The following is a 27,696-nucleotide window of genomic DNA, read 5'->3' as shown; positions in this document are numbered from 1 at the left end:
AAGAATTTGACAAATGTTCTGCTCCAGGAAAGCACGCCAAATTTGTCCCGTGGCTCTCCATGACCCACCCCTCACAGAATCCTCCCAGGGACACACATGCATCTGCCTGCTTGAGAAGCACTTTCCTTCACAACCTTGTATCTGAGAATAAAAATAATCAAAACTTCACAACCTTATGACCAGTAAGTCAACCATCTCTTGTTATAACTGAAATTATAATCGCTATACAGTTTTATCATCTATAGTGTTTTTCCACATTGCTACAAATCTTCATAATTTAAATTGATGATGGCTATGAAATACCTGCTGGATAAATTATGATAATTTAACTAAACTTTCTTAATGTCACACATGTTACCAATTGCTCTGGATGGTACAATAACTGAGAAACTGGATCATAATCCCTTGTTTACATTAAATCTCAAGATCATGATTCATTCAAACAGTGGGGCCCTATGCTAGACACTGAGGATACAGAGGGAATAAAGTCAACAACTCCTGCCTTAATGGAGCTGACAGACTGGCATGAAAGACTAAAGTAGTAAAAGCAACAAAGCATGATCAGCTATGATGGGGAGTCTGGCAACCGCCAAACTTTTCCAAAGTGGTATTACTGTTTTTTTTACTCTATCAGCATTACATGAGACTCCAGTTTCTCCACGTCCTCACCAGCACCTGGGATGATCTATTCATCTTTGAGATATAGTGATGAGATATCAGTGTGGGTTTTATTTTCATTTTCCTAATGATGAATGACGTTCATCTTTTCATGTGGTTATTTGTTACTCATACCTTCTTTGAAGCATCTGTTCAAACTTTTGCCCATTCTATAATTTCTTTATATAGTTTGACTCACATCTTTTATCAGATTTCTGACAGGCAAATATTTTCTTTTAGCATGTTATCTTATCTTTTAACACTGTCTTTGGAAGAGTGTAAACTTTTAGCTTACATGAAGCCTGATTATCATTTGTTTTCTTATGGGTCCTGCTTTGTGGTGTCTCAACTATGAAGTCTTTGTCTAATGTGAGATCACAGTGAGTTTTTTCTATGTTTTCTTTTATAAGTTTTTATCTTAGGTTTTACACTTAGGTCTGTGTTTCACTTTGAAGAAAACTTCAAAATACTCCTGAACCAGGTTTAACTTTTAACATTCTGCCACATTTCACTTATTTTCTCTCTATACTTTTTTATCCTGAAACATTTGAGAGTAGGTGGCATATATCAGACCCTTTTACTCCTAAATACTTCAGCGTATACTTCCTTATATTAATATATCCTACAAAATAGTTCTCAATTTCAAGAAATTTTATATTGATACAATATTTTCATTTAATCTACAGAACATATTCCAGTTTTGTTAATTGTTCCACTAGTGACCTTGTGGCTGTTTTCCCCCATTTATTGCATATAGTTGTCCTGTCTCTTTGCTCTCCTAAAAGCTGGACCATTTCCACAGCCTTTTTTTTTTTTTTTTTTTTTAAGGGGGGGAGGTCCATTTTCATTGAAAGCTTCTGACTAAAAAAGGTGAAAATAAAGAATGTCTGCATAGAGTAGGCCAAACATTTTCCTAAACAGCAAGTTGTGAGAATTCCCTGGTGGCCCGGTGGTTAAGAATCTACGCTTCTACTGCCAGGGGTCAGGGTTTGATCCCTGGTTGTGGAACTAAGATCTCGCTAGCTGTGCAGTACAACCAAAAAATAAATACAATAAAATGTCATTTAAAAAAATAAAAAGCAAGTTGCCATTTATTCAGACACATAAATACTTTTAAATCTGTATAGATAAAGGTCACTTTGAGAAAATTTTAGAAGGATAATGGGACTGTCTATCTTTAAAATAATAAGTACAATAAGTTACAGTCACAAAAAAACTGGCTTTACAAAGAATGGCTATTAAGACTTTTCTTTACTATTGAAATTTCTGTAATGAGCACTTCAGGCTTGCCAGGTGGCTCGGTAGTGAAGAATCCGCTGGAACTGCAAAGGCCTGCAATGCAGCTGTCCTGCATTCAACCCCGGGGTCAGGAAGATTCCCCTGCAAAGGCAATGGCAGCCCCCTCTAGTATTCTTCCCTGGGAAATCCCATGGATAGAGGAGCCTGGTGGGCTACAGTCCATGGGGTCGCAAAGGAGCTGGACATGACTTAGCAACTAAACAAAAACAATGAGCACTTTAGATGGAGAAAATAATCGTTGATAAAGAAGGAAGAATCCCTCAGAAGAAATGGAGTAGTCCTCACAGTCAATGAAAGAGACTGAAATGCAGTACTTGGGTGCTCCATTCATTTTCAAGGCAAACCATTCAACATCACAATTATCCAAGTCTGTGCCCCAGCCACTAATGCTGAAGATGATGAAACTGGATGGTTCTATGAAGACCGTCTGACACCAAAAAAAGATGTTCTTTTCATCATAAGGGCCTGGAATGCAAACGTAGGAAGGCAAAAGACACCTGGGGTAACAGCCAAATTTGGCCCTGGAGTACAAAATGAAGCAGAGCAAAGGCTAACAGAGTTTTACCAAGAGAATGCACTGGTCATAGAAAACACCCTTTTCCAACACAAGAGACAACTCTACACATGGACATCACCAGATGGTCAATACTGAAATTGGATTAATAATATTCTTTGCAATCGAAGACAGAGAAGCTCTATACAGTCAGCAAAAACAAAACTGGAAGTTGGCCCAGATCATGAGCTTCTTATTACAAAATACAGACTTATATTGAAGAAAGTAGGGAAAACCACTAGGCTATTCAAATATGACCTAAATCAACTCCCTTATGATTAACAGTGGAAGTGACAAATAGATTCAAGGGATTAGGTCTGGTAGATAGATTGCTTGAAGAACTATGGAAGGAGGTTTGTTAACACTGTACAGGAGGTGGTGACCAAAATCATCTCCAAGAAAAAGCAATGCAAAGAGGCAAAATGGTTGCTGAGGAGGGCTTACAAGCAACTAGGTAGAGAAGCGAAAGGCAAAGGAGGAAAGGTAAGATATACCCATCTGAATGCAGAGTTCCAAAGAATAGCACGGAAAGGTACAGTCTTCTTAAGTGAACAATGCAAAGAAAGACAGGAAAACAGAATGGGAAAGACTAGAGATCTCTTCAAGAAAATTATAGATACCAAGGGAACATTTCATAGAAAATGGGCACAATAAAGGACAAAAATGGTACAGACCTAACAGAAGCAGAAGATATTAAGAAGAGGTGGCAAGAATACACAGAAGAACTGTACAAATAAGGTCTTAATGACCCACAAAACCACGAAGGTGTGACACTAACCTACAGCCAGACATCCTGGAGTGCAAAGTCAAATGAGCCTTAGAAAGCATTACTACAAACCAAAGCTAGTGGAGATGATGGAATTCCAGCTGAGCTATTTCCAATCCTAGAAGATGATGCTGTTAAAGTGCTGTACTCGATATGCCAGAAAATTTGGAAAACTCAGCAGTGGCCACAGGACTGGAAAAGGTCAGTTTTCATTCCAATCCCAAAGAAGGGCAAGGCCAAAAACTGTTCAAACTACTGCACAATTGCACTCATTTCACATGCTAACAAGGTAATGCTCAAAATCCTTCAACCTAGGCTTCAACAGTACATGAACCAAGAATTTCCAGATGTACAAGCTGGATTTAGAAAAGGCAGAGGAACCAGAGATCAAACTGCTAACATCCGTTGGATCATAGAAAAAGCAAGGGAATTCCAGAAAAACATCTACTTCTGCTTTATTGACTATGCTAAAGCCTTTGACTGTATGGATCACAACAAACTGTGGAAAATTCTTAAATTTTCTTAAATTTAAAGAGATGGGAATCTCTTTAAGGCAGATCACCTTACCTGCCTCCTGAGAAACTTGTATGCAAGTCAAAAAGCAACAGTTAGAAATGGACATGGAACAACGGACTGGTTCCAAATTGGGAAAGAGTACGTCAAGGCTGTATACTGTCACTCTGCTTATTTAACTTATAAGTAGAGTATGTCATGCAAAATGCCAGACTGGATGAAGCACAAGCTGGAATCAAGATTGCTGAGACAAATATCAATAACCTCTGATATGCAGATGACACCACCCCTATGGCAGAAAGCAAAGAGGAACTGAAGTGCCTCTTGAAAGTGAAAGAGAAGAGTGAAAAAGCTGGCTTAAAACTCAACATTCAAAAAACTATGATCATGGCATCTGGTCTCAACACTTCATGACACACAGATGGGGAAAGAATGGAAACAGTGACAGATTTTAATTTCTTGGGCTCCAAAATCACTGCAGATGGTGACTGCAGCCATGAAATTAAAAGACGCTTGCTCCTTGGTAGGAAAGCTATGACAGACCTAGACAGCATATTGAAAAGCAGAGACATCACTTTGCCAACAAAGGTCCATCTAGTCAAAGCTATGGTTTTTCCAGTTGTCATGTATGGATGTGAGAGTTGGACCACAAGAAAGCTTAGTGCCAAAGAATGGATGCTTTTGAGCTGTGGTATTGGAGAAGACTCTTGAGAGTCCCTTGGACTGCAAGGAGATCCAACCAGTCCATCCTAAAGGAAATCAATCCTGAATATTCACTGGAAGGACTGATGCTGAAGCTCCAACACTGTCACCTGATGTGAAGGGTGATATCACTGGAAAAGACCCTGATGCTGGGAGGGATTGGGGGCAGGAGAAGAGGGCGACAGAGACAGCATCACCGACTCAACAGACATGAGTCTAGCAAACTCTGGGAGATTGTGAAGGACAGGGAAGCCTGGCGTGCTACTGTTCATGGAACTACAAAGAGTCAGACACGACTGAGCAACTGAACAAACAACAATGGGGAAGCAATTTAGATGGTATAGGATTTTAATGCTCGTCTTTAAATTCAGCTAACCACGTTATGTTTGTTTCACTGGAGAGAAAGTTTAATTTTACTGGGTTTTTTTCCTTTCTCAGAAAATAAGGTCTCAACCTGATTTCTTCTGAGTTTTGTTGACTTTGTAAGGCTTTATTTAAAAATCTAGGATACATAAGTTACATATCTGCTATAAGGCATGAAAGGTGAGGGGTTCCTCTTTAACTTTCAAATTCTCAGTGACACTGACATCACTCTTTTTAATATAGTATATGCTGATAGATTGGAGAAGGAAATGGCAACCCACCTCCAGTATTCTTGCCTAGAGAATCCCATGGACAGAGGAGCCTGGTGGGCTACAGTCCATGGGGTTGCAAGAGTCAGATATGACTTAGTGACTGAACCACCACCATGCTAATAGATTATGGGGGCAGATGTTGAACTTCTAGCCAGAACAAATCTTTCAGGGAGTCATGAACCCAAACCCATATAGACCCTAGAAGTCTGCCTCCTTGGTTAGAGGTAAGGATCTTTTATTCTCCACTCATAACTTGATTATACAGCCTATGCTGCTGCCAAGTCACTTCAGTTGTGTCCGACTCTGTGCGACCCCATAGACGTCAGCCCACCAGCCTCCCCCATCCCTGGGATTCTCCAGGCAAGAACACTGGAGTGGGTTGCCATTTCCTTCTCCAATGCATGAAAGTGAAAAGTGATATGCATAAAGGTCAACTCAGGAAACCAATTTTCCTAAGTACTTTTCTTTATTTAATCTTCATGTATGTTATCATATAAAAGCTTTTTGTGGGTGATTTTAACTATGAATTTTAAATCAATTTGCTTTAAGAAGCCTTTTGCTTCTGCAAGCTACATGCTGCTAAAAACCCCAGGTGTTTTATGTAAAACAAGTAAAAAAAAAACTCTGAAAAGTTGAGAAAGGAAAGCAGCCCAGCTAGAAACCTTAGGAGCCAAGGAACAACATAGTGGTGAGTTTTCTTTTGGCCTCATGCTGCTCAGACTGGGCCCTGGCGAAGCTCACAACCTGGAAACACCAATGAACTCAAACAAAATAGGTCTGTACCCAAAAATGCTCACTCTAGCCAAAGGAGCAAGAAAGCAGTCTAGCAAGACAGAAAAGTTTTCAGACAACAACCACTCTACTCCAGACAAACACGACAGAAACAACCACGGCCTGATCCCCATCAGCAAAAGCTGAGTGGAGTCTGGACTTCCATTCTTAAAGACTAACAAGGCACCCCACCCTCTGACAGGGTGGTGTCAGTGGAGGTCACTCACGCAGCAGTAATAAGGCACTCATGCTCCTCCTAGACAGAGCGGTATTAGCAGAGGTCTACTGAGGAGCCAGAACTCCCCACCCTGCAGCAACAAGAGCCCTTCCCCGCCACTGTCAAAGGAGCTGGAGTGGGGAACCTGGACTACCAACCTCACCCGGCACTAGTGATCAGAGCACTGTCAGAGGAGGCCTGCCACACAGATTTAATTAAGATTAGAGTCTCATAATGTAATATCCAAAATGTCCAGGTTTCACTTAAAAATCACTTATCAGGGAATTCCTTGCAGCTCCAGTGGTTAGGACTCAACACTTTCAGTGCCGTGGCCCAGGTTCAATCTTTCGTTGGGGATCTAAGATCTCCCAAGTAGCATGTCCTGGCCAAAAAAATAAATCAAAATTAAAGTCACCCATTACACCAAGAACCAGAAAAATCTCAACTCGAATGAGAAAAGACAATCAATAGATACCAACCATCAAGTTGACACAGATGTTAGAATTATTTAACAAGCATTTTAAAGCAGCCATCATAAAAGTGGTTCAACAAGCAATCACAAACATGCTTTAAACAAGTTAAAAAAGAAACAGCACAGAAATAGAAAGGCTCAAAGAAATAGAAGATATCAAGAAAAATGAAAACTAAAAACTGTAATAACTTAAATAAATACAACAAATGGCTCAAGAAGAATGGAAAGGACAGAAATAATTAATCAGTTACCTTGAGACAGAATAGCAATTACCCAATCTGAACCACAGAGAAAAAACAGACTTTAAAAAAAGTTACTGAGGTTTTAGGGATAATAAACTACCTAACATCATGTCAGAGCCCTAGAAAGAGAGAAGAAAAAGGGCAAGGCAGAAAAGGTATCTGAAGAAACGGCTGACCAACTCCCAAAAACATAAACCTAAATATTCAAGAAACTGAGCGAACCACACACAAGAGAAGCACAGATGTCCATGACGAGACACACAGTCAAACTTCTGAAAGTAAAGACAAAGGAAAAGGTCTAGAAAGTGGTACTAGAAAATGACATCTTACCTACAAGGGGAAAAGCTACTTGAACAACAAAGAATTTCTCTTCAGAGACTATGGAGGTCAAAAAAAAAAAAAGTGGCACAACATTTTTCAATTGCTGAAAGAACTGAGCCTGGAGTTTTATATCCAATGAAAATATCCTTCAGAAATGAAGGGAAGAAAAAACAATGAAACGGAAATTAAAACACTCTCAGAACAAAGAAAACTTGAGAATCCGTCACAGCAGACCTAACTGGCTAGGGGCTGAAGGAATGGCTAAGAGAAGTTTTCTACACAATGAAATGACAAGAGGAGGACATCTTGGAACATCAGAAAGAACGAATCAGGGAAAAAGTAAAAAATTATGTGTAAATACAATAGACTGTCCTTCTGTCTTGGAATTTTCTAACGCATATTTATTGGTTGAAGCAAAAATCATAAATGTATGCACAGGAAATATTTAAGACAATTAAAATCTGGAGAAGGTATGGGGCAAAAAGTGAGATAAGGCTCACTTCACTCAAACTGGTAAAATGATACCACAAGTAGATTGTGGTAGTGATATACACAGATTGTAGTACCCAGAGCAGAGGTTAAAAAGTTATACAAAGAGATAGACTCCAGAACACTATTGGTGTTCAGTCGCTAAGTCCTATCCAACTCTGTGACCCCGTGGGCTGCAGCACACCAGGCTTCCCTGTCCTTCCAGAACACTATAGATAAGTCAAAATGAAATGCCAAATGAATCTGCACTAGCTATCATTTTGCTTCACTTGCAACTTTATAGGAAAGAGACTGAAGATACTCTCCTAACTCAGCATGAGAAATCAGTTTATGTATAGTTTAGATCAGTGATAAGCTAAATCAATGAAGTTAAGCAAGCAGATTATCATAATATTGGTATGCAAATTCAGCCAATGATAAACTATTTATAAACACAACCATACAAAATCTATGGGATGCAGCAAAAGCAGCTCTTAGAGGGAAGTTCACAGCAATACAACGCCTGATAAGACACAAGAAAAATCTCAAATAACCTCAATCCTAACCCACCACCCAAAAGAATGTGAAAAAGAACAAACAAAACCTCAAGCTAGCAGAAGTAAGCAGACATTAAAGATCAGAGAGGAAATAAATAAAATAGAGATAACAGGGGGAAAAAAACCAACACAGTAAACACCGGGTTCTTTGCCAGGGTAAACAACACTGACAAATTTCTGGTCAGGCTCACCAAGAAGAAAAGAGCAAAGATCCAAATAAACAAAATGAGAAATACAAGAGGAAAAATCCTAACTGATACCACAGAAACACAAAAAGCCATTAAGAGAATACTATGAACAAATATATGCCAAGAAATTTGACAATCTAGAAAAAAACGGACAACTTTCTAGAAACATACAGTCTACCAAAACTGAATCAAGAAGAAATAAATAATTTGAACAGAACAATCGCTAGAAATGAAACAGAATCTAAAATTTAAAGAAAAATTCCTGAAACAAAACTCCAGGACCAGATAGCTTAGCTGGGGAATTCTACCAAACATACAAAGAAGAACTTAATACTGCTCCTTCTTAAACTCTTCCAAAAGACTGAAGAGAAAGGAACACTTCCAAAGACATTCTATGAAGCCAACATCAGCCGGATACCAAAAGCAAAGACAATACCAAAAAAGAAAATTACAGGTCAGTATCTTTGATAAATATAGACACGAAAAAAATCTCAACAAAATATTAACAAACTGAATCCAACGACATATAAAAAAGCCACACACCATGACCAAGCTGGATTCATCCCCAGGTCACAAGGAGGGTTCAATATATGCAAATCAGTCAATGTAACACACATCAACAAGAGAAAAGACAAAAACCACAGGACCATCTCAACAGATACAGAAAAAGCATCTGATACATTTTAACATTCACTCGTGATAAAAACCCTTACAAAAATTAGTACAGAGGGAACATAACATAATAAACGCTATTTATGACAAACCCACAGCCAATATAATACTCAATGGTGAAAAGCTGAAAGCCTTCCTGCTAAAATCTGGAACAAGACCAGGATGCCCACTCTTAGCACTTCTTTTCAACATGGTATTGGAAGCCCAAGCCACAACAATCAGACAATAAAAACAAATAAAAGGTATCCAAATTGGTAGGGAAGAGGTAGAATTGTCATTATACACAAATGACAAGCTACTATATATATATCAATAGAAAATCCTAGACTCCACACAAAAACTACTAGAACTGATAAATGAATTCAGTTAAGGTAGCAGGACACAAGTTTAACATACAGAAATCAGTTGCCTTTTTTTACATTAACAATGAAATATCAGAGACTGTAAACAAACAATCCCCTTTAAAATCACATAAAAAATAATAGAAACCTCACCGAGGAGGTGAAAGATATATGCTCAGAACTACAAAATAAAGGAAATTAAAGATGATACAAAGAAATGGAAAGATATCCCATGCTCTAGGCTTGGAATAATTAATACTATTTAAATGGCTATACTACCTAAAACAACCTACAAATTTAATGAGATCCCTATCACATTACCCATGACATTTTTCACAGAACTAGAACAAATAATCCTAAAATTTACATGGAACCATAAAAGACAGAATTGCCAAAGCAATCCTGAGGAAAAAGAACAAAGCTGGAGACATAATCCTTCCAGACTTCAGACACTACTACAAAGCCACAGTAATCAAAACAGTGTGTTAGCACTGGCCCAAAAACAGACATGCAGCTCAATGGAGCACAACAGAGAGGTGGGGGCGGTACCCACAGACCGATTAATCTTCAACAAATGAAGCAAGAATACAAAATAGGAAATAGCCTCTTTAGCAAGTGGTGCTGAGAAAGTCTCAGAGCTGCACGTAAGTCAATGAAGTTAGAACATACCCTCACACCACGCACAAAAATAAACTCAAAAGGGCTTACAGACTTAAATGTAAGATATGATACCATAAAACTCCCAGATCATAGGCAGACCATTCCCTCACATAAATCATACCAATGTTTTCTTAGGTCAGACTCCCAGGGCAACAGAAATAAAAACACAAATAAGCAAATGGGATCTAATCAAGCTTACAAGCTTCTGCACAGCAAAGGAAACCATAAACATAAAAAGACAACCTACAGAATGGGAGAAACTATTTGCAAATGATGTGATGGACAAGGGCTTAATTTCCAAAATATACAAACAGTTTATACAATATCAAAAAACCAAACAACCCAATTGAAAAATGGCCAGAAGTCCTAAATAGACAGTTTTCCAAAGGAGAAATACACACGGCCAATAGACACATGAAAAGATGCTCAACACTGCTAATTATTAGAGAAATACAAATCAAAACTGTAATAGAGTAACATCTCACCCTGGTCATAACGGCTATCACTAAGAAGTCTACAGATAAAAAAATGCTAGAGAAGGTGTGGAGATGTGAGTGTAGATCAGTGCAGCCACTGTGGAAACCAGTATGAAGATCACTCAAAAAAAACTAGAGTTGCCATATGATCCAGCGATGCTACTTCTGGGCACCCAGACAACACTATAATTCAAAAAGATATATACATTACTATGTACATAGCAGCACTATTTAAAATAGCCAAGACATGAAAGCAACCTAAATGTCCACTGACAGATGAATGGATAAAGAAGATGTGGTACATATGTATAGTGGAATATTACTCAGCCATAAAAAAGAATGAATAATGCCATTTTTCAGCAACAAGGATGGACCTAAAGATTATCATACTAAGCGAGAAAAAGACAAATACCATATGACATCACTAACATGTGGAATCTACATACAACACAAATCAACATACCTATGAAATATAACCAGGCTCACAGATATAAAGAACAGACTTGTGGTTGCCAAGTGGGTAAGAGGTAGGGCAGGGAAGGAGTAAGAGTTTGGGATTAGCAGAACAAACTATTATATGTAGGAAGGATAAACAACAAGATCATACTGTACAGCAAAGGGAAGTATACTCAATATTCTGTGATAAACCATAATGGAAAAGAATATGTAAAAGTATATACATATAACTGAATCACTTAGGTCTACAGAAGAAATTAACACATTGTAAATCAACTATACTTCAATCAGATTTTTAAAAGTTAACAAAAAACTATTTACAACTTCAAGGGAAAAAAATTCTAACATTTTTACATATGCTACTTCCTACAATAAATACTTTATTGATCTTTGTCATCCAAGACTAAGGGTATATTTAGCAGCAAACAAACTTTTGAAAATCAGAAAATTTGAAAAGCTTCCTGCCAATAACTAGTTAGAAATTCCATTTTTAAATAAGATTCAGAACATGCACGGCTCTAACAAAATCCTTACCAAAATCTAGTCAATATTCTTGCTCCCTTGTGCCAATGTTAATGGACAAATATTCTTTATCAATCTTCATCTTTCAAAGGCAATAAGGCCAGTACTTTTTATTTTCTACCACAATTCTGTCAATAGTATTTTTTTCTCCACATTTCTCATTAAATATACTATATACTGCAGAAGGCAATGGCACCCCACTCCAGTACTCTTGCCTGGAAATCCCATGGATGGGGGAGCCTGGTAGGCTGCAGTCCATGGTGTCGCTGGGAGTTGGACACGACTGAGCGACTTCACTTTCACTTTTCACTTCCATGCACTGGAGAAGGAAATGGCAACCCACTCCAGTGTTCTTGCCTGGAGAGTCCCAGGGACAGAGGAGCCTGGTGGGCTGTCATCTATATAGATGACATCTATGTGTCATCTATATCACAACTTTATATTGAGAAACAGATTCAGAGAGGTAAAGTAACAAGTCCTGGAAATCACAAATAAGTGGCAGAGCTGGGATTCAAACCCAGTCTAATTCCAAATGCCAGATCCCCTGAACTAACGAGAAAAGTACTCCCACCTTCAGAACCCCCAATGTCCTCTAAAGATGACTCAGCCCTTTCAGTGTATATTAGATGTGGGTAATGTTTGCTCCCCAACTAAACTAAATTTGAAGTCAAAATCCATGTCTGATTCATCCAACTGGTCTTCACAAAACAGGTACTTAGTTGACAAATGAGGTACAGAATAGATTTGAAATACATAAATTATACTGGCACCGAATTTTATATAGAAAACATTCCACAAAGAAAAAAGGGTAGGGGGCTAAAGTTAAAGCATAAAGGTCACAGGCCTTTCCTGATGATACCGGCCTCATCAGGAAAATTAAGTAGAAACAAATCTGAGGAACAGACAAATTATGGCATGATTATTTTACATAAGGGTGCTTTTCTGAAATTAAACATTTGTAGTTTCTTTAAACATAACATTTCTATTTGAAAACATTTAAGTGCATTAGTATTTATGCACAATTAAATGTGTAGTCTTTAAAGAAATATGTAAAGACTTCCACGTGTCTAGAAATTTGCCATTAAATGCAAAAGAAAACAGACTTGTAATTTTTACAAAATCATCCGGAACATAATTGAGACCAGGAAACTGATCTTGCTCGCTGGATGCATTCCCAGACTCTAACAAGTACAGTACTTGGTAGTCCAACCTACATAGCACACAAATACTGATGAAGAAGAAGATACAGTACCAGATTCAAATCTCTATTTAGAATTTTTCAATGCTGGATTAGGCTCTCCAGTTTATGGGGATTGGATACCCACTATTTTGACTACTCCTCATGATATGTACTCTGTGCCAGTTAAGTATATATAGATGACTAAAAGCTATAGCCTGAAATTTATAAGGCTTTACAAATGTATACATTCTATATTAGACTCAGATTAGTTAGTAGTATTGTTTTAATAGTAATTTCCTGCTTTGATAGTTGTACTGTGGTTTTGTAGCTAATAACAGGGTTAAGGGTAATATGAATCTGTACTAATTTTGCAACTTTCTTGTACATCTAAATTTCAAAATGAAGTGAAAAATTTTAACTAGAAATACTTACTGCACCAAGTGATGGTCCATATCTTCCTGTGGCAACTTTACACACATAACTGACAAAAGTGGAAATAACACCTAAGAAATAAATCACATTTCAGTAATTTCAGTGAGGTATAAAAATGGCTTCCATTTCTGACCTCCACCCCATGAAGACCAACAGTTGGGTTTCTTCCCCAGTCAAGGTGCAGGCATAAATACTTATTCTGCCTATCACTTCAGATATATTATAGGGAAAGCAAAGCCTGACCCACTCCACCACTTACTAAGTAACACAGGGTCATTCACTCCACCTCTTAATTTTCATTTTCCTCATCCATACTGTATGAAGAAAGACTATGGCCCGAACTCACCAACTGTGTGGGAATTCTCTGGACTGCACGCTATACACTAAATCAGACTCTGTGGAGCAGGACCAGGGAGTCTGTATTTTGCCCAGTTTGCCAAACGAATGTGCCGCAGATCTAGACTAGATGATTTTTTAGGTCCCTTTGGCACCAATGTCATTTGACCTTGACTGTGGCTAATTTCAAAAAACAACTTTCTGTGGAGCAGGAATTAATGGCATTTGAAAGAGACTCTTTGTACTTAGAACAACATTAATGCTCGGGGGAAAGAACTACACACACAGGCCAAAGATGTTACTCAGCTTCTGTTTTGAGGGACTAGCTGCACATGAGTAATAACAATGATTAAGTACCCGCTCTGGACCTTGTGGTAGATGTTTCTATTTTCATCCCTTCTACAACCCCATGTTATAAGAGTGAGTACCATTACCCTCAGAGAGGTACCATCTTTTCTGCAACATTATACAGCTGGTAGCAGACATAGGATCTGAACCTAGGTCTTCCGTCTCCAAGTTGAGTGTATTTTCACTACACATAACTGGCAGATACACTGTTTTTAAATCAAAGGATTTTAGGAATAAATTTTTATACTTTACGGCTTTAAGTACATTTTGCAAACAAAATACATTTTTTTTTTGAGACAGTTCAGTCGCTCAGTCGTGTCTGACTCTGCAATTCCATGAACCGCAGCACGCCAGGCCTCCCTGTCCATCACCAACTCCCAGAGTTTACCCAAACTCATGTCCATTGAGTCGGTGATGCCATCGAACCATCTCATCCTCTGTTGTCCCCCTCTACTGCCTTCAATCTTTCCCAACATCAGGGTCTTTTCAAATGAGTGAGCTCTCTGCATCAGGTGGCCAAAGTACTGGAGTTTCAGCTTCAACGTCAGTCCTTCCAATGAACACCCAGGACTGATTTCCCTTAGGATGGACTGGCTGGATCTCCTTGCAGTCCAAGGGACTCTCAAGAATCTTCTCCACACCACAGTTCAAAAGCATCAGCCCTTCTGCACTCAGCCCTCTTTATAGTCCAACTCTCATGCCCACATATGAACACTGGAAAAACCATAGCCTTGACTAGAGGGACCTTTGTGGACAAAGTAATGTCTCTGCTTTTTAATATGCTATCTAGGTTGGTCATAACTTTCCTTCCAAGGAGTAAGCGTCTTTTAATTTCATGGCTGTGATCACCATCTGCAGTGATTTTGGAGCCCAAAAAAATAAAGTCTGACACTGTTTCCACTGTTTCCCCATCTATTTGCCATGAAGTGATGGGACCAGATGCCATGATTTTAGTTTTCTGAATGTTGAGCTTTAAGCCAACTTTTTTACCCTCCTCTTTCACTTTCATCAACAGGCTCTTTAGTTCTTCTTCACTTTCTGCCATAAGGGTGGTGTCATCTGCATATCTGAGGTTATTGATATTTCTCCCAGCAATCTCGATTCCAACTTGTGCTTCCTCCAGCCCAGCGTTTCTCATGAGGAACTCTGCATAGAAGTTAAAGAAGCAGGGTGACAATATACAACCTTGACGTACTCCTTTTCCTATTTGGAACCAGTCTGTTGTTCCATGTCCAGTTCTAACTGTTGCTTCTTGACCTGCATACAGATTTCTCAAGAGGCAGGTCAGTTGGTCTGGTATTCCCATCTCTTTCAGAATTTTCCAGTTTATCGTGATCCACACAGTCAAAGGCTTTGGCATAGTCAATAAAGCAGAAATAGTTGTTTTTCTGGAACTCTCTTGCTTTTTTGATGATCCAGCAAATGTTGGCAATTTGGTCTCTGGTTCCTCTGCCTTTTCTAAAACCAGCTTGAACATCTGCAAGTTCACGGTTTTTTGAGACAAGCAAACTTTAATCAACCAAGTGCCAATTTAGCAGCGTTTAGGAACCTGGAATCATGAGTTATCATTTTTAAGCTAAGACAAAGAAATGCTGCTAAGTCCAGGATGACTAGAGTGGTTCCATGCTAATGTATCCTTGCAACAAAATGAACGAACTCATTCTTGACAATCTTACTGGAGAGCTCTAATCAAAAGCTTTCTGGAAACTGAACATACTTTGGAATTGAGTGTAAAGTTATTAAACAAAGATCCACATGATTAAGGCAGCCGAGAAGTCTGGGAACCACTCATCTATAAAACGGTGGGCCTGAGCTAAAGAAACCAAGGCCTTGGGAGACAAAAATGACATGCTTAAGTACTACACCAGCTTGTATCCTTCTCTATATACAATCTGAAAAATAAATATGTACTGAGGATTACTGTATATAGAATGTGGCTGTAATCATTCCCTTTGTCCCTTCTCCAGATAGGTGAGAGCACTTAAACTCCGGACAGGCCCAAGATGAAAGCTGATTACCTGCAGATAAGTATACTGCCATGAACTGCTCTTGACCCAGAATGTTCACTATGCTGGAGGAGAAGCTCCACAAGACATACATATTGGCTGCCATGTGAAACAAGGAGAAATGACTGAACGTTGACAGCAACATTGGAGAACAAAGGACCTCTATAAGAGAAAGAAAACGTCCTGTAATTGTGCACACACAATCCATTTTAGACTTTTTTCATTATCATTATGGAAAAAACATGTACAACAAACCAGAGCCAGTTAAAAGACTGGATAAGATGGTTTAAGATAGCATTTTTCAAAGTGGTACAAGCTACCTTAAATGTCTTTTCTATAGCAACCAATAAAAATTCTCAGGTCAACAAAAGCAACTTGTCCCATGGAAAAAGTTAGCTAGAAAAAATAATTAGTAAATTATTTAAATCACAGAAATAAAACTGTATATAACAGTCTCTTTAAAGAGTAAACTTATAGTGATCACTGATCTTAAGTCAAAAAAACCGTATTATGGAAACCTACTATGTGCAAGGTACATTTTAGGTGTCTGGATACAGTTGTAAGAGAAATGAGGTTCCTGTCTGCCACGAGCTTACAGCCTGTCCTCCAGATTTTGCTTATAACTATTGACAAGTTAGTCATATTTCTTATAGCACTTCAATTACCATAAAGCATATTTCCTTCATATTACTTCTACCTCAAAATAAAAATCACACAAGTTAGACTTACTTGAGGCTGGACTGGATGTGAAGTATCTGATCATTGTCCGCTGCAGAGAAGGTACTCTCCACAAACAAAATACAAAAACATTTGCAGCTATGATACCTACAAAATAAACATTTCTAATTTAGGAAATTAAAAATAAAAACAAAGAAAGTCTAATCAAAAGTCCATATGAATCAGATTTTCTACCACATTAAACAGTATCACACAAAAAAAAGTATTACATACTTGGGAGAGGGGGTAAGTTAGGAAAAGTAAGTGAAATCAGTGTTTTTGAGTATCAAAACTGTCACAGGTTGGTAAAGTCAGAAAATTCCTGTAAAACTGCAAATGTTCTAGGAGGTAACTTCCTTCACTCAGCTCCATATTTTACTTCTTCTCAATAAATAATCAGATCTGTAATTACTATTTGAAAATGGCCAAGTCAAAGACAGAACTAATGTACAGAATTAGGTTCTTTGACCAAGAGTAAAAAAGCTTTCTTTTTCCAAAGGGAATGGTATGCTTCTTTAACTTTTGAACAGCTTTCAGAAACACCTATGGATCATCTGTGTAGTGACTTCCCTGGTGGCCCAGTGGTTCAGACTCTGCATTTCCACCACAGAAGATGCAGTTTTGATTCCTAGTCCAGGAACTAAGATTCCAAATGCTGCTCAACATAGCCCAAAAATAAGTCTAAAAATAAAAGAAGATCATCCGTATAGACAAAGATCCACAGGTCTGCAAAAAATACTCATTATTTAAGAATTCAGGAATAGTTTGGAAGAATTTTGCAAGTGCTTTTGAAAATATGTTTACATGTGGGAGTCAGGTGACTTTCATTTTTCTGCAAGAACTGAAGTTGCTAGAACTACCACTAAATTAAGCTTTTTGACAAAATAGTTAAATAGTTAAAAAGTCTATTGACTAGTAGGTTTATGACACAATAGTTAATTCTAGGGAAGAACTAAGTTATTAAGAACTGCAAACTTGAAAAAATACACTACTTTTAGGTACCACAACTCCTTACACACAGTAGGCACACATCTACTTGAATTAAAGAAATGTAAACATGTGTTCATTCCTTCAATATCTTTAAGCAACAAGCAACTAGCCCTTTCAACTTCTTCAATTCTAGCAACATTCTGCTAAGCCAGAATTTCTAATCTAGTGCTCCTTCTACTAGACAGAGACACAGATAGCCAAGGGGATTTCTTTTGACCTTGGTCACTCTAGGACTTCAGACACCAAACAGCTCTTAACTGGGAAACAGTATACGCTGGTCCCCAGAAGCAAGTGAGCAGGAAAGGAGGTGACAATCCTCTGAAGAAGCAGTGCACACTGTCTAAAGTTAAGGATGAAGAAAACTAGCAGGACTGACTCTGTCCTGTTTACACTGTAACCCGGGCAAGAGGCCTAATATCTCAGCCTCAGTTTTCTCTTCTGTTTAAAAAAAAAAAAAAAAAAAACTACCTCAAAGAGTTGAAAGATGACTAAATGAGAAAATATGACTAAATGTAGTGATCACACAGTGATAACTCAAAAAGTGAAAATTATGGTATAAAGGGAATAGCCTTTTTAGGTCTGAATCCTAAAGGTATGCCCTTAGAAGGTTTGTGGCCTGTGGCATTTCATGGCCTTCACTTCAGTTTCCTCATTGTAAAGTGAGAATAAAACTCGCTAAACATCATAAAGGTTGTATGCATGTGTGTATGTGTCACTCAGTCATAACCGACTCTTTGTGACCACATAGACTGTAGCCCACCAGGCTCCTTTGACCATGGAATTCTCCAGGCATGAATACTGGAGTGGGTAGCCACTCCTTTCTCCTGGGGATCAGCCCACCCCAGGGATCGAACCTGGGTCTCCTGCATTGTAGGTGGATTCTTTACCGTCTGAGCCACCAGGGAAGCCCCATAGTACATACATCTAGTATGTAGATTACTCTAAGAAAATGGTTCCCTCCCCCTCCTTTTCCTTTTCAAGGTACAAGTGTTTAAGGTCTCTGTTTGTATCTCCATTTAAGAGAAGGGTTACTTGCCTCCTCCTAACCCAGTCATGCCTAGGACTAGCTTGGCACTATTGATTTGGAAAGGTTGCTGGTGCCTCAGTGCCTACCTTTGCCAAAACTGATGCACTTGATTTTATCAGCAAGAATATGGAATAAAGACCTCCAAAACTTCTCTCCTTCATAAAAGCAGTGAAAAAGTTGGCCCCCAAAAAATGTTAGAATCAACTTTTTCAGAACTCTGAAAACTAGCCAAAGGCTTGCAGCAATCCAACTTTTTTTTTTTTTTTTTAAGAAAAATTATGAAACTCAGTAAGAATAGTGAGCTTTGAGGCATTTTAACCTGCTCTAATCCCAGGCCCCACTTTTCAGATATAAGTTACATGAAAACAATCCACTTTCCCAGTGCTGCCTGGCAACCACCAGAGACTGCAGAATGGAGCTGAATCTCTTCCAAAGCCTTGTTCCCAAAGAACTATCATCATCTGACCTATCTGATAATAATTTATTGGAAGACCCCACTAGCAAGGATGTCTGTATTTGATCTGACTGGGAGCTCAAGTGCAAAATTCATTCCCCAGGAGGAATCTGTCAAAAGCAATTATAGTCATAAAATTGGAAAAAAAAAAAAAAAAAGAAAAAAAAAAAGAAAAAAAAAGAAAAAAAAAAAAGAAAAAAAAAAAAAAAAAAGCAATTATAGTCAAGTGTTTAAGTTCCCAGCTGGCTGAGGTGATAGATAACAGAGACTAAACAAAAATCTTAAAAGGAAAATATTAGCAATGAGATATTCACAGGTGCTTACAAAACCTCACATATTCTGGGGATCTAGAAAGTCACAAGAATAAAAAAAGTAGACTTCAAGATGGTATTTGTTACTAGAGACAAAGAATGATATTACATAATGACAAAAGGGTTTAAAAAAAAATCTTGATATCCATGAGGAAGATATAACATGATATCCATGAGGAAGATATGACAATTATAAACATATATGCTCCTAACAATAGAAACCCAAAATATATAAAGTAAAGCTTGATAAAACTTAAGGGAAAAATAAATGACTCAATAATGGTTGAGAAACTTCAACACTTCATTTGTGACAATGGATAGAATTAGATGATCAGCAAGGATGTAGAAGATTTTAATACTATAAATCAACTTGACCTAACAGACATCTATAGAACATACCATTCAAGAGAATACACATCCTTCTGAGACGCACATCCAGGACAGATCATAGTTTAGCCACAAAACAAGTCTCAATAAACTTTCAAACTGAAATTTTCAAAACTGAAATTATAAAAAGTATGTTCTCTAACAACAATGGGATAAAATTACAAGTCAATAATACATTTGTAAAATTCAAAAATATGTGGAATTTAAGAGGGAAGTCCTCCCCCTTTAATGTTTCTAAAGGAATGTTTACTAAAAAGGGGTATCAATGCTTCCTGTTTGTAAATGTGTATTCATGGTGAATAAGGAGAAGAGGAAGACTTGGGTACTCTGTTGGCATGTTAAGCACAGAGAGGGATGCTTGACAGCATGCTAACTGAAGCCAGAGCAAGTATGTCTCCATCGGGTTATCAGGAACTCTTCAGTAGAAAGCTGAGGCCTTAACTGACTAGTGATTGATCACATTGGATTTGGCTACAAGATGGAAGTGCTGGCTGGGTTAAGCATCCAAAGAAATGAATGAAGCAGACTAAAGTGTTAACCTAGGTTTCTGGATTTGAAACTAAGCTTCTCGTCACTCAGGTACAATTTTGTGATGATATTTTTGCCTAGCTGGGTTTTTTTTTTTTTGGTATTGCTCTTAAGAGTCTTTTCTCAGCATATTATTCTGCTCTTGCCTGTCCTCTTTGGGGCACTTCAGTTCTGCATGCTACCCCCGGGATCTCTACTGTTGCTGTGTGAATGACAAGATGTAAGTGACCATCATAGTAAATGCTCTTTGTAAAAAAAAATTTTTTTAATGTTTTTAAAAATGTATACATTTTATGGGCTTCCCAGGTGGCCTAGTAGTAAGAACCCACCTGCCAGTACAGGTAGATTTAAGAGACCAGGGTTCAATCCCTGGATCGAGAAGATCCCCTGGAGGAGGGCATGGAAACTCACTCCAGTATTCTTGCCTAGAGAATTTGATGGACAGAGGTGCCTGGCAGGCTGCAGTGCAAAGGGTAGCACAGAGTCAGACATGACTAAAGCAACCTAGCACACACACAAATACATTTTATAGTCCAGCTTATCAATTTGATATTTTGCTGTCAAGTATGTTTTTCAACCTATATTTATCCATCCTATTAATAAATGCTAGTGATTAAAAAAATGTGGAAATTACACACTCTTAAATAACCAATAAACAAAGAAGAAATCACAAGGAAAATTAGGAAGTACTTTGAAATGAATGTAAAAAAAAAAAAAAGAACATACCTGCCATGAACTGAATTGTGTCCCCCTAAGATTCATATGTTGAAGACCTAATCCTTAACGGGATGGTATCTGGGGATGCGACCTTAGGAGGTAATTAGATTTAGAGGTGGGGCCTTCATGATGGGATTAATGTCCTTATTAGAGAGATACCAGAGAGTGTGCTTTTGCTGTACCTGCCATATGAAGACACAGCAAGAAGGTGGCAGTCTGTAAGCTAAGAAAGATCTCACCAGAAACTGACCATGCTGGACTTCGAACCCCAGAATTATGAGAAAATTAATTTCTGTTGCTTAAGCTACCTGGTCTATGGTGTCATATTTTGTTACGGCAGATCATGCTCAGCCAATACTAAAACTTAGAGGATATAGCAAAAACAGGGCTGTGAATGCCTACACTAAAAAAGACCTCAAAGCAATAACCTAAGCTTCTACTTTAGCAAACTAGGAGAAAAAAAAAAAGAATAAAGTAAACACAAAGCAAGTAGAAGGAAGGAAATAATAAAGAGTTTGGATGAAGTAGAGACTAGAAAACTAGAGAAAAATCAATGAAACTGAAAGCTGGTTCTTTGACATCATCAGTTGACAAACCTTTAGCTAGACTGATAAAGACAAAAAGACTCAAAATACCTAAAATCAGGAAAGAAAGCAGAATGTTACTACTGACCTTACAGAAATAAAAAGGATTCTAAGAATACTATGAACAATAGCATATCAACAAATGAGAATAACTTAGATGAAACTGACAAATTCCCAGAAAGACAAAGCACTGAAACTGACTCCAGAAAAAAGACAAAATCTGAATAGGCCTTTATAAGATGTAAAGAGACTGAATTATTAATAACAATAAAAAAAATTCACATAAATAAAAGCCCAAGGGCCTCCCTGCTGGCTCAGTGGTAAAGAATCTGCCTGCCAATGCAGGGGACACAGGTTCGATCCCTGGTCCGGGAGAATCCCACATGCTGTGGAGCAACTAGGCCCATGCACAACTACTGAGCCTGTGCTCTAGAGCCTGCGGGCTGCAACTGCTGAAGCCTGCACACCTAGAGCCCTTGTTCCACAAGAGAAGCCACCACGATGAGAAGCCCACATACCCCAACCAGGAGTAGCCCCTGCTCACCGCAACTAGAGAAAAAGCCCACACAGCAATGAGGACCCAGCACAGTCATAAATAAATAAAATTTTTTTTTTTTAAGGAAAAAAGAAAAGCCCAAGACCAGATGGCTTAACTAGTATATTACATTCCAAGAGCTGCTATAATTAATTACTACAAACTAGATGGCTTAAAACAATAAAAATGTATTCTCCTACAGTTCTGGAGGACAGAATTATCAACTGGGTCATGTTTCCTTATGAAGAATCTAGGAAAGATTCTGTCCTTCTTCCTAGGTTCTGGTGGTTCTTGGCATTTCTTGGCTTACAGCAGCACCTCTCCAACCTCTGGCTCCCTCACTTCACAGGCCGGTTTTTTCTCTTGGTGTCTTTCTGGTCTCTTCCCTTATTGTAAGGACACAAGTCATTGGATTCAGGGCATACCTTAATCTAGTATGATCTCACTAACTATTTCAGTTAAGATAACACTGAGTTTCTGGGTTACTCTATTTCAAATAATACTCTGAGTTTCTGGGTGGACCTTACCTTGACATCAAAACCAGACAAAGACATCACAAGAAAACTACCAATATCCATTATGAACACAGATAGAAAATCATCAAGAAAATACTGTCATATCAAATTCAGCAGAATATAAGAAATTATAAACCATGCCAAGTGCAACTTTTTCAGGAATGCAAAACTGGTTCAACATACTGTAATCAATATAACACTCCATATTAACAACATTGGAAGACTCACAATTTCCAGTCTAAAAACTTAAAATACAAAGCTACAGTAATCAACACAGCATGTCCAAAGAATATGCATATTGACCAGTGGAACGGAATCAGAGTCCAGAAGTACATCCATACATCTATGTCAACTGCCTTGTTTTTTTTTAATTGTAGTCCCAGACAATTCAATGGGAAAAGCCTTTTTAATAATGACAAAGGAAGAAAGACTACACAATGCTGAAAAGACAGTCTCTTATGTAAAAAAAAAAAAAAAAAAAAGAAATTAGATCATTTTTTAATTCCATACACAAAAATAAGACTCAAATGGATTAAACCTAAATATGAGACCAGACACTATAAAACTCCTAAAGGAAAATATAGGCAGAACACTTTCTGACATAAATCGCAGCGATATCTTTTTCAACCCATCTCCCAGGATAAGGGAAATAAAAATAAACAAATGGGACCTAGTTAAACTCAAAAGCTTTTACAAAGCAAAGGAAACAATAAAATGAAAAGACAATCCACAGATTGGGAGAAAATACTTGCAAGCGATGTGACTGACAAGGGATTAGTCTCTAAAATTTATAAACAGTTCATGATGCTTCATAGCATCAAAACAACCCAGTCAAAAAATGGGCAGAAGACCTAAATAGACATTTCTCCAAAGAAAACACAAAGATGACCAAGAAGCACATGAAAAGATGTTCAACATCATTAATTATCAGAGAAATGCAAATCAAAATTACAATGAGGTATCCCCTCACACCAGTCAAAATGGCTATCATAAAAAATCTACAAACAAATGCTGGAGAGGGTTTGGAGAGAAGAGAATCCTCCTACACTTGGTGGAAATGTAAACTGGTACAGCTCCTATGGAGAACAGTATGGAGTTTCTTTAAAAAACTAAAAAATAGAGCTACCATATGACCCTGCAATCCCACTCCTGGGCATATATCTGGAGAAAAACATGAGCTGAAAGGATACGTGAATCCCAATGTTTACTGCAGCACTGTTTACAATAACCAAGACAGGGAAGTGACCTAAATGTCCATCAAAAGAAGAATGGATAAAGAAGATGTGGTACACATACACAATGCAATATTACTCAGCCACTGAAAAGAACGAAATAATGACATTTGCAGCAACATGGATGGACCCTGAAACTCTCATACTGAATGAAGTCAATCAGACAAAGAAGGAGAAATATCATATGATATCCTTTATATGTGGAATCTAAAAATAAATTAAACAAATGAACTTACCAACAGACTTATGGACTTAGAGAACAAACTTATGGTTGGAAGGAAAGAAGAGGCGAAGGGACAGTTAAGGAATTTGGGATGGACATGTACACACTGCTGTATTTAAAATGGATAACCAACAAGGACGTATTGTATGGCACATGGAATTCTGCTCAATGTTATGTGGTGGCTTATATGTACAGCATGAGTCTCTTGGCTGTTCATCTGAAACTATCACAAGATTGTTAATCAACTATCCTCCAACATAAAATAAAAAATTAAAAAAAAGAAAAAAGAATAGTCTTTTTAACAAATGGTGCTGAAGTAAGTAGCTATCCACCAGGAAAAGAATGAATTTGGACACCTTCCTCAAACTGAATACAAACCATAATTCAAAGTGAATCAAAAACCTAAATGTAAAAACTAAAACTATAAAACTCTTAGAAAAGGTGGAAATTTTTGTGACCATGGATTAGGCCACAGTTTCCTTGATATAACACTTAAAGCACAATAAAATAAGAAATTTCATTAAAATTAAAAGTTTGTGCTGCAAAGAACACTATTAAAGCGATGACAATGCACAGAATAGGAAAAATATTGCAAATTATATGTCTAAAAAAGATCTAATATCCAAAACATATAAAGAAATCTTACAGCTCAACAAAAAGACAACTCAAAAAATGAACAAAGCAAGACTTCCCTGGCAGTCTAGTGATGAGGACTCCGTGATTCCACTGCAGAGGGCAAGAGTTCGATCCCTGATCCAGGAACTAAGATCCCAGCGTGGTCCAGGCAAAAAAAAAAAAAAAAAAATCCTTGGACAAAGAATTTTTTTTTTTTTATTTGACTATGCTTGGTCATAGTTATGGCATGGGGGATTTAGTTCCCTGACCAGGAATTGAACCTTGACCCCCTGCATTGGGAGTATAGAGTCTAAGCCACTGGACCACCAGGGAAGTCCCTGGACAAAGGATTTAAACAGATATTTCTCTAAAGAATAAATGGACACTTGCATGTGAAAAGATGCTCGGGGAAATGCAGTCAAAACAATGAGATATCACTTGCCATACATTAAGACGGCTGTTATTAAAAGAAAGAAAAGAGGAAACTAACAAACATTGGCAAAGATAAGGAGAAATGAACTCTTGTACATTGTTGGTGAGAATATAAAATGGTGCAACTACTGTGAAAATCAGCAGTTTCTCAAAACGTTAAACACAGAATTATCATATGATGCAGCAATTCCGTTCCTAAATATACATGCCAAAAAATAGGAAGCAGGGACTAAAACACTTACACATAAATGTTCTTAGCAGCATTATTCATGACAGCCAAAAGGTGAAAACAAACCAATGCCCATCGACTGGATAAATAAAATGTAGTGTATCCATACAACACAATCTTATTCAGCCTTAATACAATGGGAAAAGGTCTCTTCAACTGGTGTTGGGAAAGCGGGACAGCCATGTGTAAATCAGTGAAGAGTACACCCTCTCATCATACACAAAAATTAACTCAAAATGGCTTAAAGTCTTAAACATAAGATATGACACCTTAAAACTCCTGCAAAAGATCATAGGCAAAACATGCTGACATAAATCATACATAAGAAAACATAAAATGTTTTCTTAGGTCGGTCTTCTGAGGCAACAAAAATAAATAAAAACAAAAACCAACAAATGAGACCTAGTCAAACTTACAAGCTTTTGCATAGCAAAGGAAACCATAAACAAAATGAAAAAAACAATCTACAGAATGGGAGAAAACATCTGCAAACTATGCAACTGACAAGGGCTTAACTTCCAACGAAGAAATACAGATGGCCAACAGACACATGAAAAGAGGCTCAAAATTGCTAATTATTAGAGAAATGCAAACCAAAACTAAAACTATAATGAAGTATCACTGCACACTGGTCAGAATGGCCATCGTGCTGGAAAAGGTGTGTGGAGAAAAGAGAATCCTCCTATGCTGTTTGTGGGAATATAAGATGTTGCGCCCACTGTGGAAAACAGTATGGAGGTTTCTCTGAAAACTAGGAATTACCATATGATCCAGCAATCCCTCTCCTGGGCATATATCCCAGACATACCTCAAAAAAGATACATGCACCCCTATATTCTTAGCAGCACTTATTTACAATAGCCAATATATGAAAAAACCCTAGATGTTCATCAACAGATGAATGGATAAAGATGTGGCACATATATACAATGGAACACTATTCAGATATAAAAAATGAAATACCATTTATAGCAACAAGGATGCAACTAGAGATCATCATACTAAGCGAAGTCAGAAAGAGAAAGACAAATATGATGTATCACTTAGACGTGGAATCCAAAATATGACACAAATGAACCTATCGAGGGCTTCCGGGATGACTCGGGAGGTAAAGAAACTGCCTGCAATGAGGGAGACCTAGGTTTAACCCATGAGTAAGGAAGATTCCTTGAAGAAGGGCATGGCAACTCACTCCAGTGTTCTTGCCTGGAGAATTCTATAGACAGAGGAGCCTGGCTGGGCTACAACCCATGAGACTACAAAGAGTAGGACATGACTGAACAACTAACACACACACACACACACTTGAAACAGAAACAGACTCACAAACACAGAGAACAGACTTGTGGCTCCCAAGCAGGAGGAAGCTGGAGGAAGCTGGAGGAGGGATGGTGGGCTGGGAGGTCAGGGTTAGCAGATGTAAGCTTTAGTATACAGAAGGGATAAACAGCAACATCCTACTGTATATATAGCACAGAGAACTATATTCAATATTCTACAATAAACTATAATGGAAAAGAGTATTTTAAAAAAGGAATGTATGTGTATAAATATATATATAACTGAATCACTTTGCTATACAGCAGAAATTAACACAACACTGTAAATCAACTACAGTTTTTTTAATTAAAAAAAAAAACAGTATTCAGCATTTAAAAAGAACGAAATTTTGATATATGCTAAAATATGAATGAACCTGGAAACCAGTATGCTAAACAGAAGCCATACACAAAAACATACTTTATAATTCCACTTATATGAAACATAGGCAAAGTCATAGAAACAGAAAGTAGAATAGTGGTTACCAAAGGCTAAGGGGTAGAGGAACAGGAAGTTATTAACAGGTACAGAATTTCTGTTTGCGATGATGAAAAGTTCCAGAAATTGATAGTGATGATGGTTGCACAACACTGAATGCACTTAATGCCAATGAATTACACATTTTATGACTAAAATGATAGATTGTATGTTATGTATATTTTATCACAATAAAAAAATACCAAAAAAACTGTAGTTGCTGATAGAAAAAGACAAGTAATAACACATGGAATCCTTATACATTGCCAAAGAGAATATAAAATGGTACACTCACTTTAGAAAACCACCTGGCAACTCTACAGAAAGAACACAGGGAAAAGCAGATATCCACACTTAAAGGATGCACTGGACTCTTACCTTACACCACCTTTTCATATGCTGGTTGGCCATTTGAAAGTCATCTTTGGATAAATGTCCAAATACTTTGCTCATTTTGTTATACCATATACAAAAATTAACTAAAAACTGATTAGAGACCTAAAGCTAAGACCAAAACTATAAAACTCCTAGAAAAAAATAGGGGAAAAGTTTCATAACATTAGATTTGGCAATGATTTCTTGGATATGACACCAAAAGCACAAACAAAAAAGC

At 37.7% G+C, this 27,696-nt stretch overlaps 1 protein-coding gene across 3 annotated transcripts in view; it reads right to left on the bottom strand.

Moving 5' to 3' along the window:
* PARL (presenilin associated rhomboid like) overlaps positions 1 to 27,696 on the bottom strand; it is a 54,802-nt gene that overhangs the window by 3,719 nt on the left and 23,387 nt on the right. For all 3 annotated transcript variants that reach the window (XM_070791087.1, XM_019958931.2, XM_019958923.2), the window contains exons 5-7: positions 16,520 to 16,615; positions 15,803 to 15,952; positions 13,101 to 13,171 (exon numbers count right to left, since the gene is read on the bottom strand). In XM_070791087.1, coding sequence (XP_070647188.1) covers positions 13,101 to 13,171; positions 15,803 to 15,952; positions 16,520 to 16,615 — 317 coding nt within the window. The remainder of the gene's footprint in view (positions 1 to 13,100; positions 13,172 to 15,802; positions 15,953 to 16,519; positions 16,616 to 27,696) is intronic.

The sequence above is a fragment of the Bos indicus genome, chromosome 1, assembly GCF_029378745.1.
Source record: "Bos indicus isolate NIAB-ARS_2022 breed Sahiwal x Tharparkar chromosome 1, NIAB-ARS_B.indTharparkar_mat_pri_1.0, whole genome shotgun sequence".
Lineage (NCBI taxonomy): Eukaryota > Metazoa > Chordata > Mammalia > Artiodactyla > Bovidae > Bos > Bos indicus.
The sequence above is the reverse complement of the archived record's forward strand: the minus strand, read 5'-3'. Positions and strand labels throughout refer to the sequence as shown.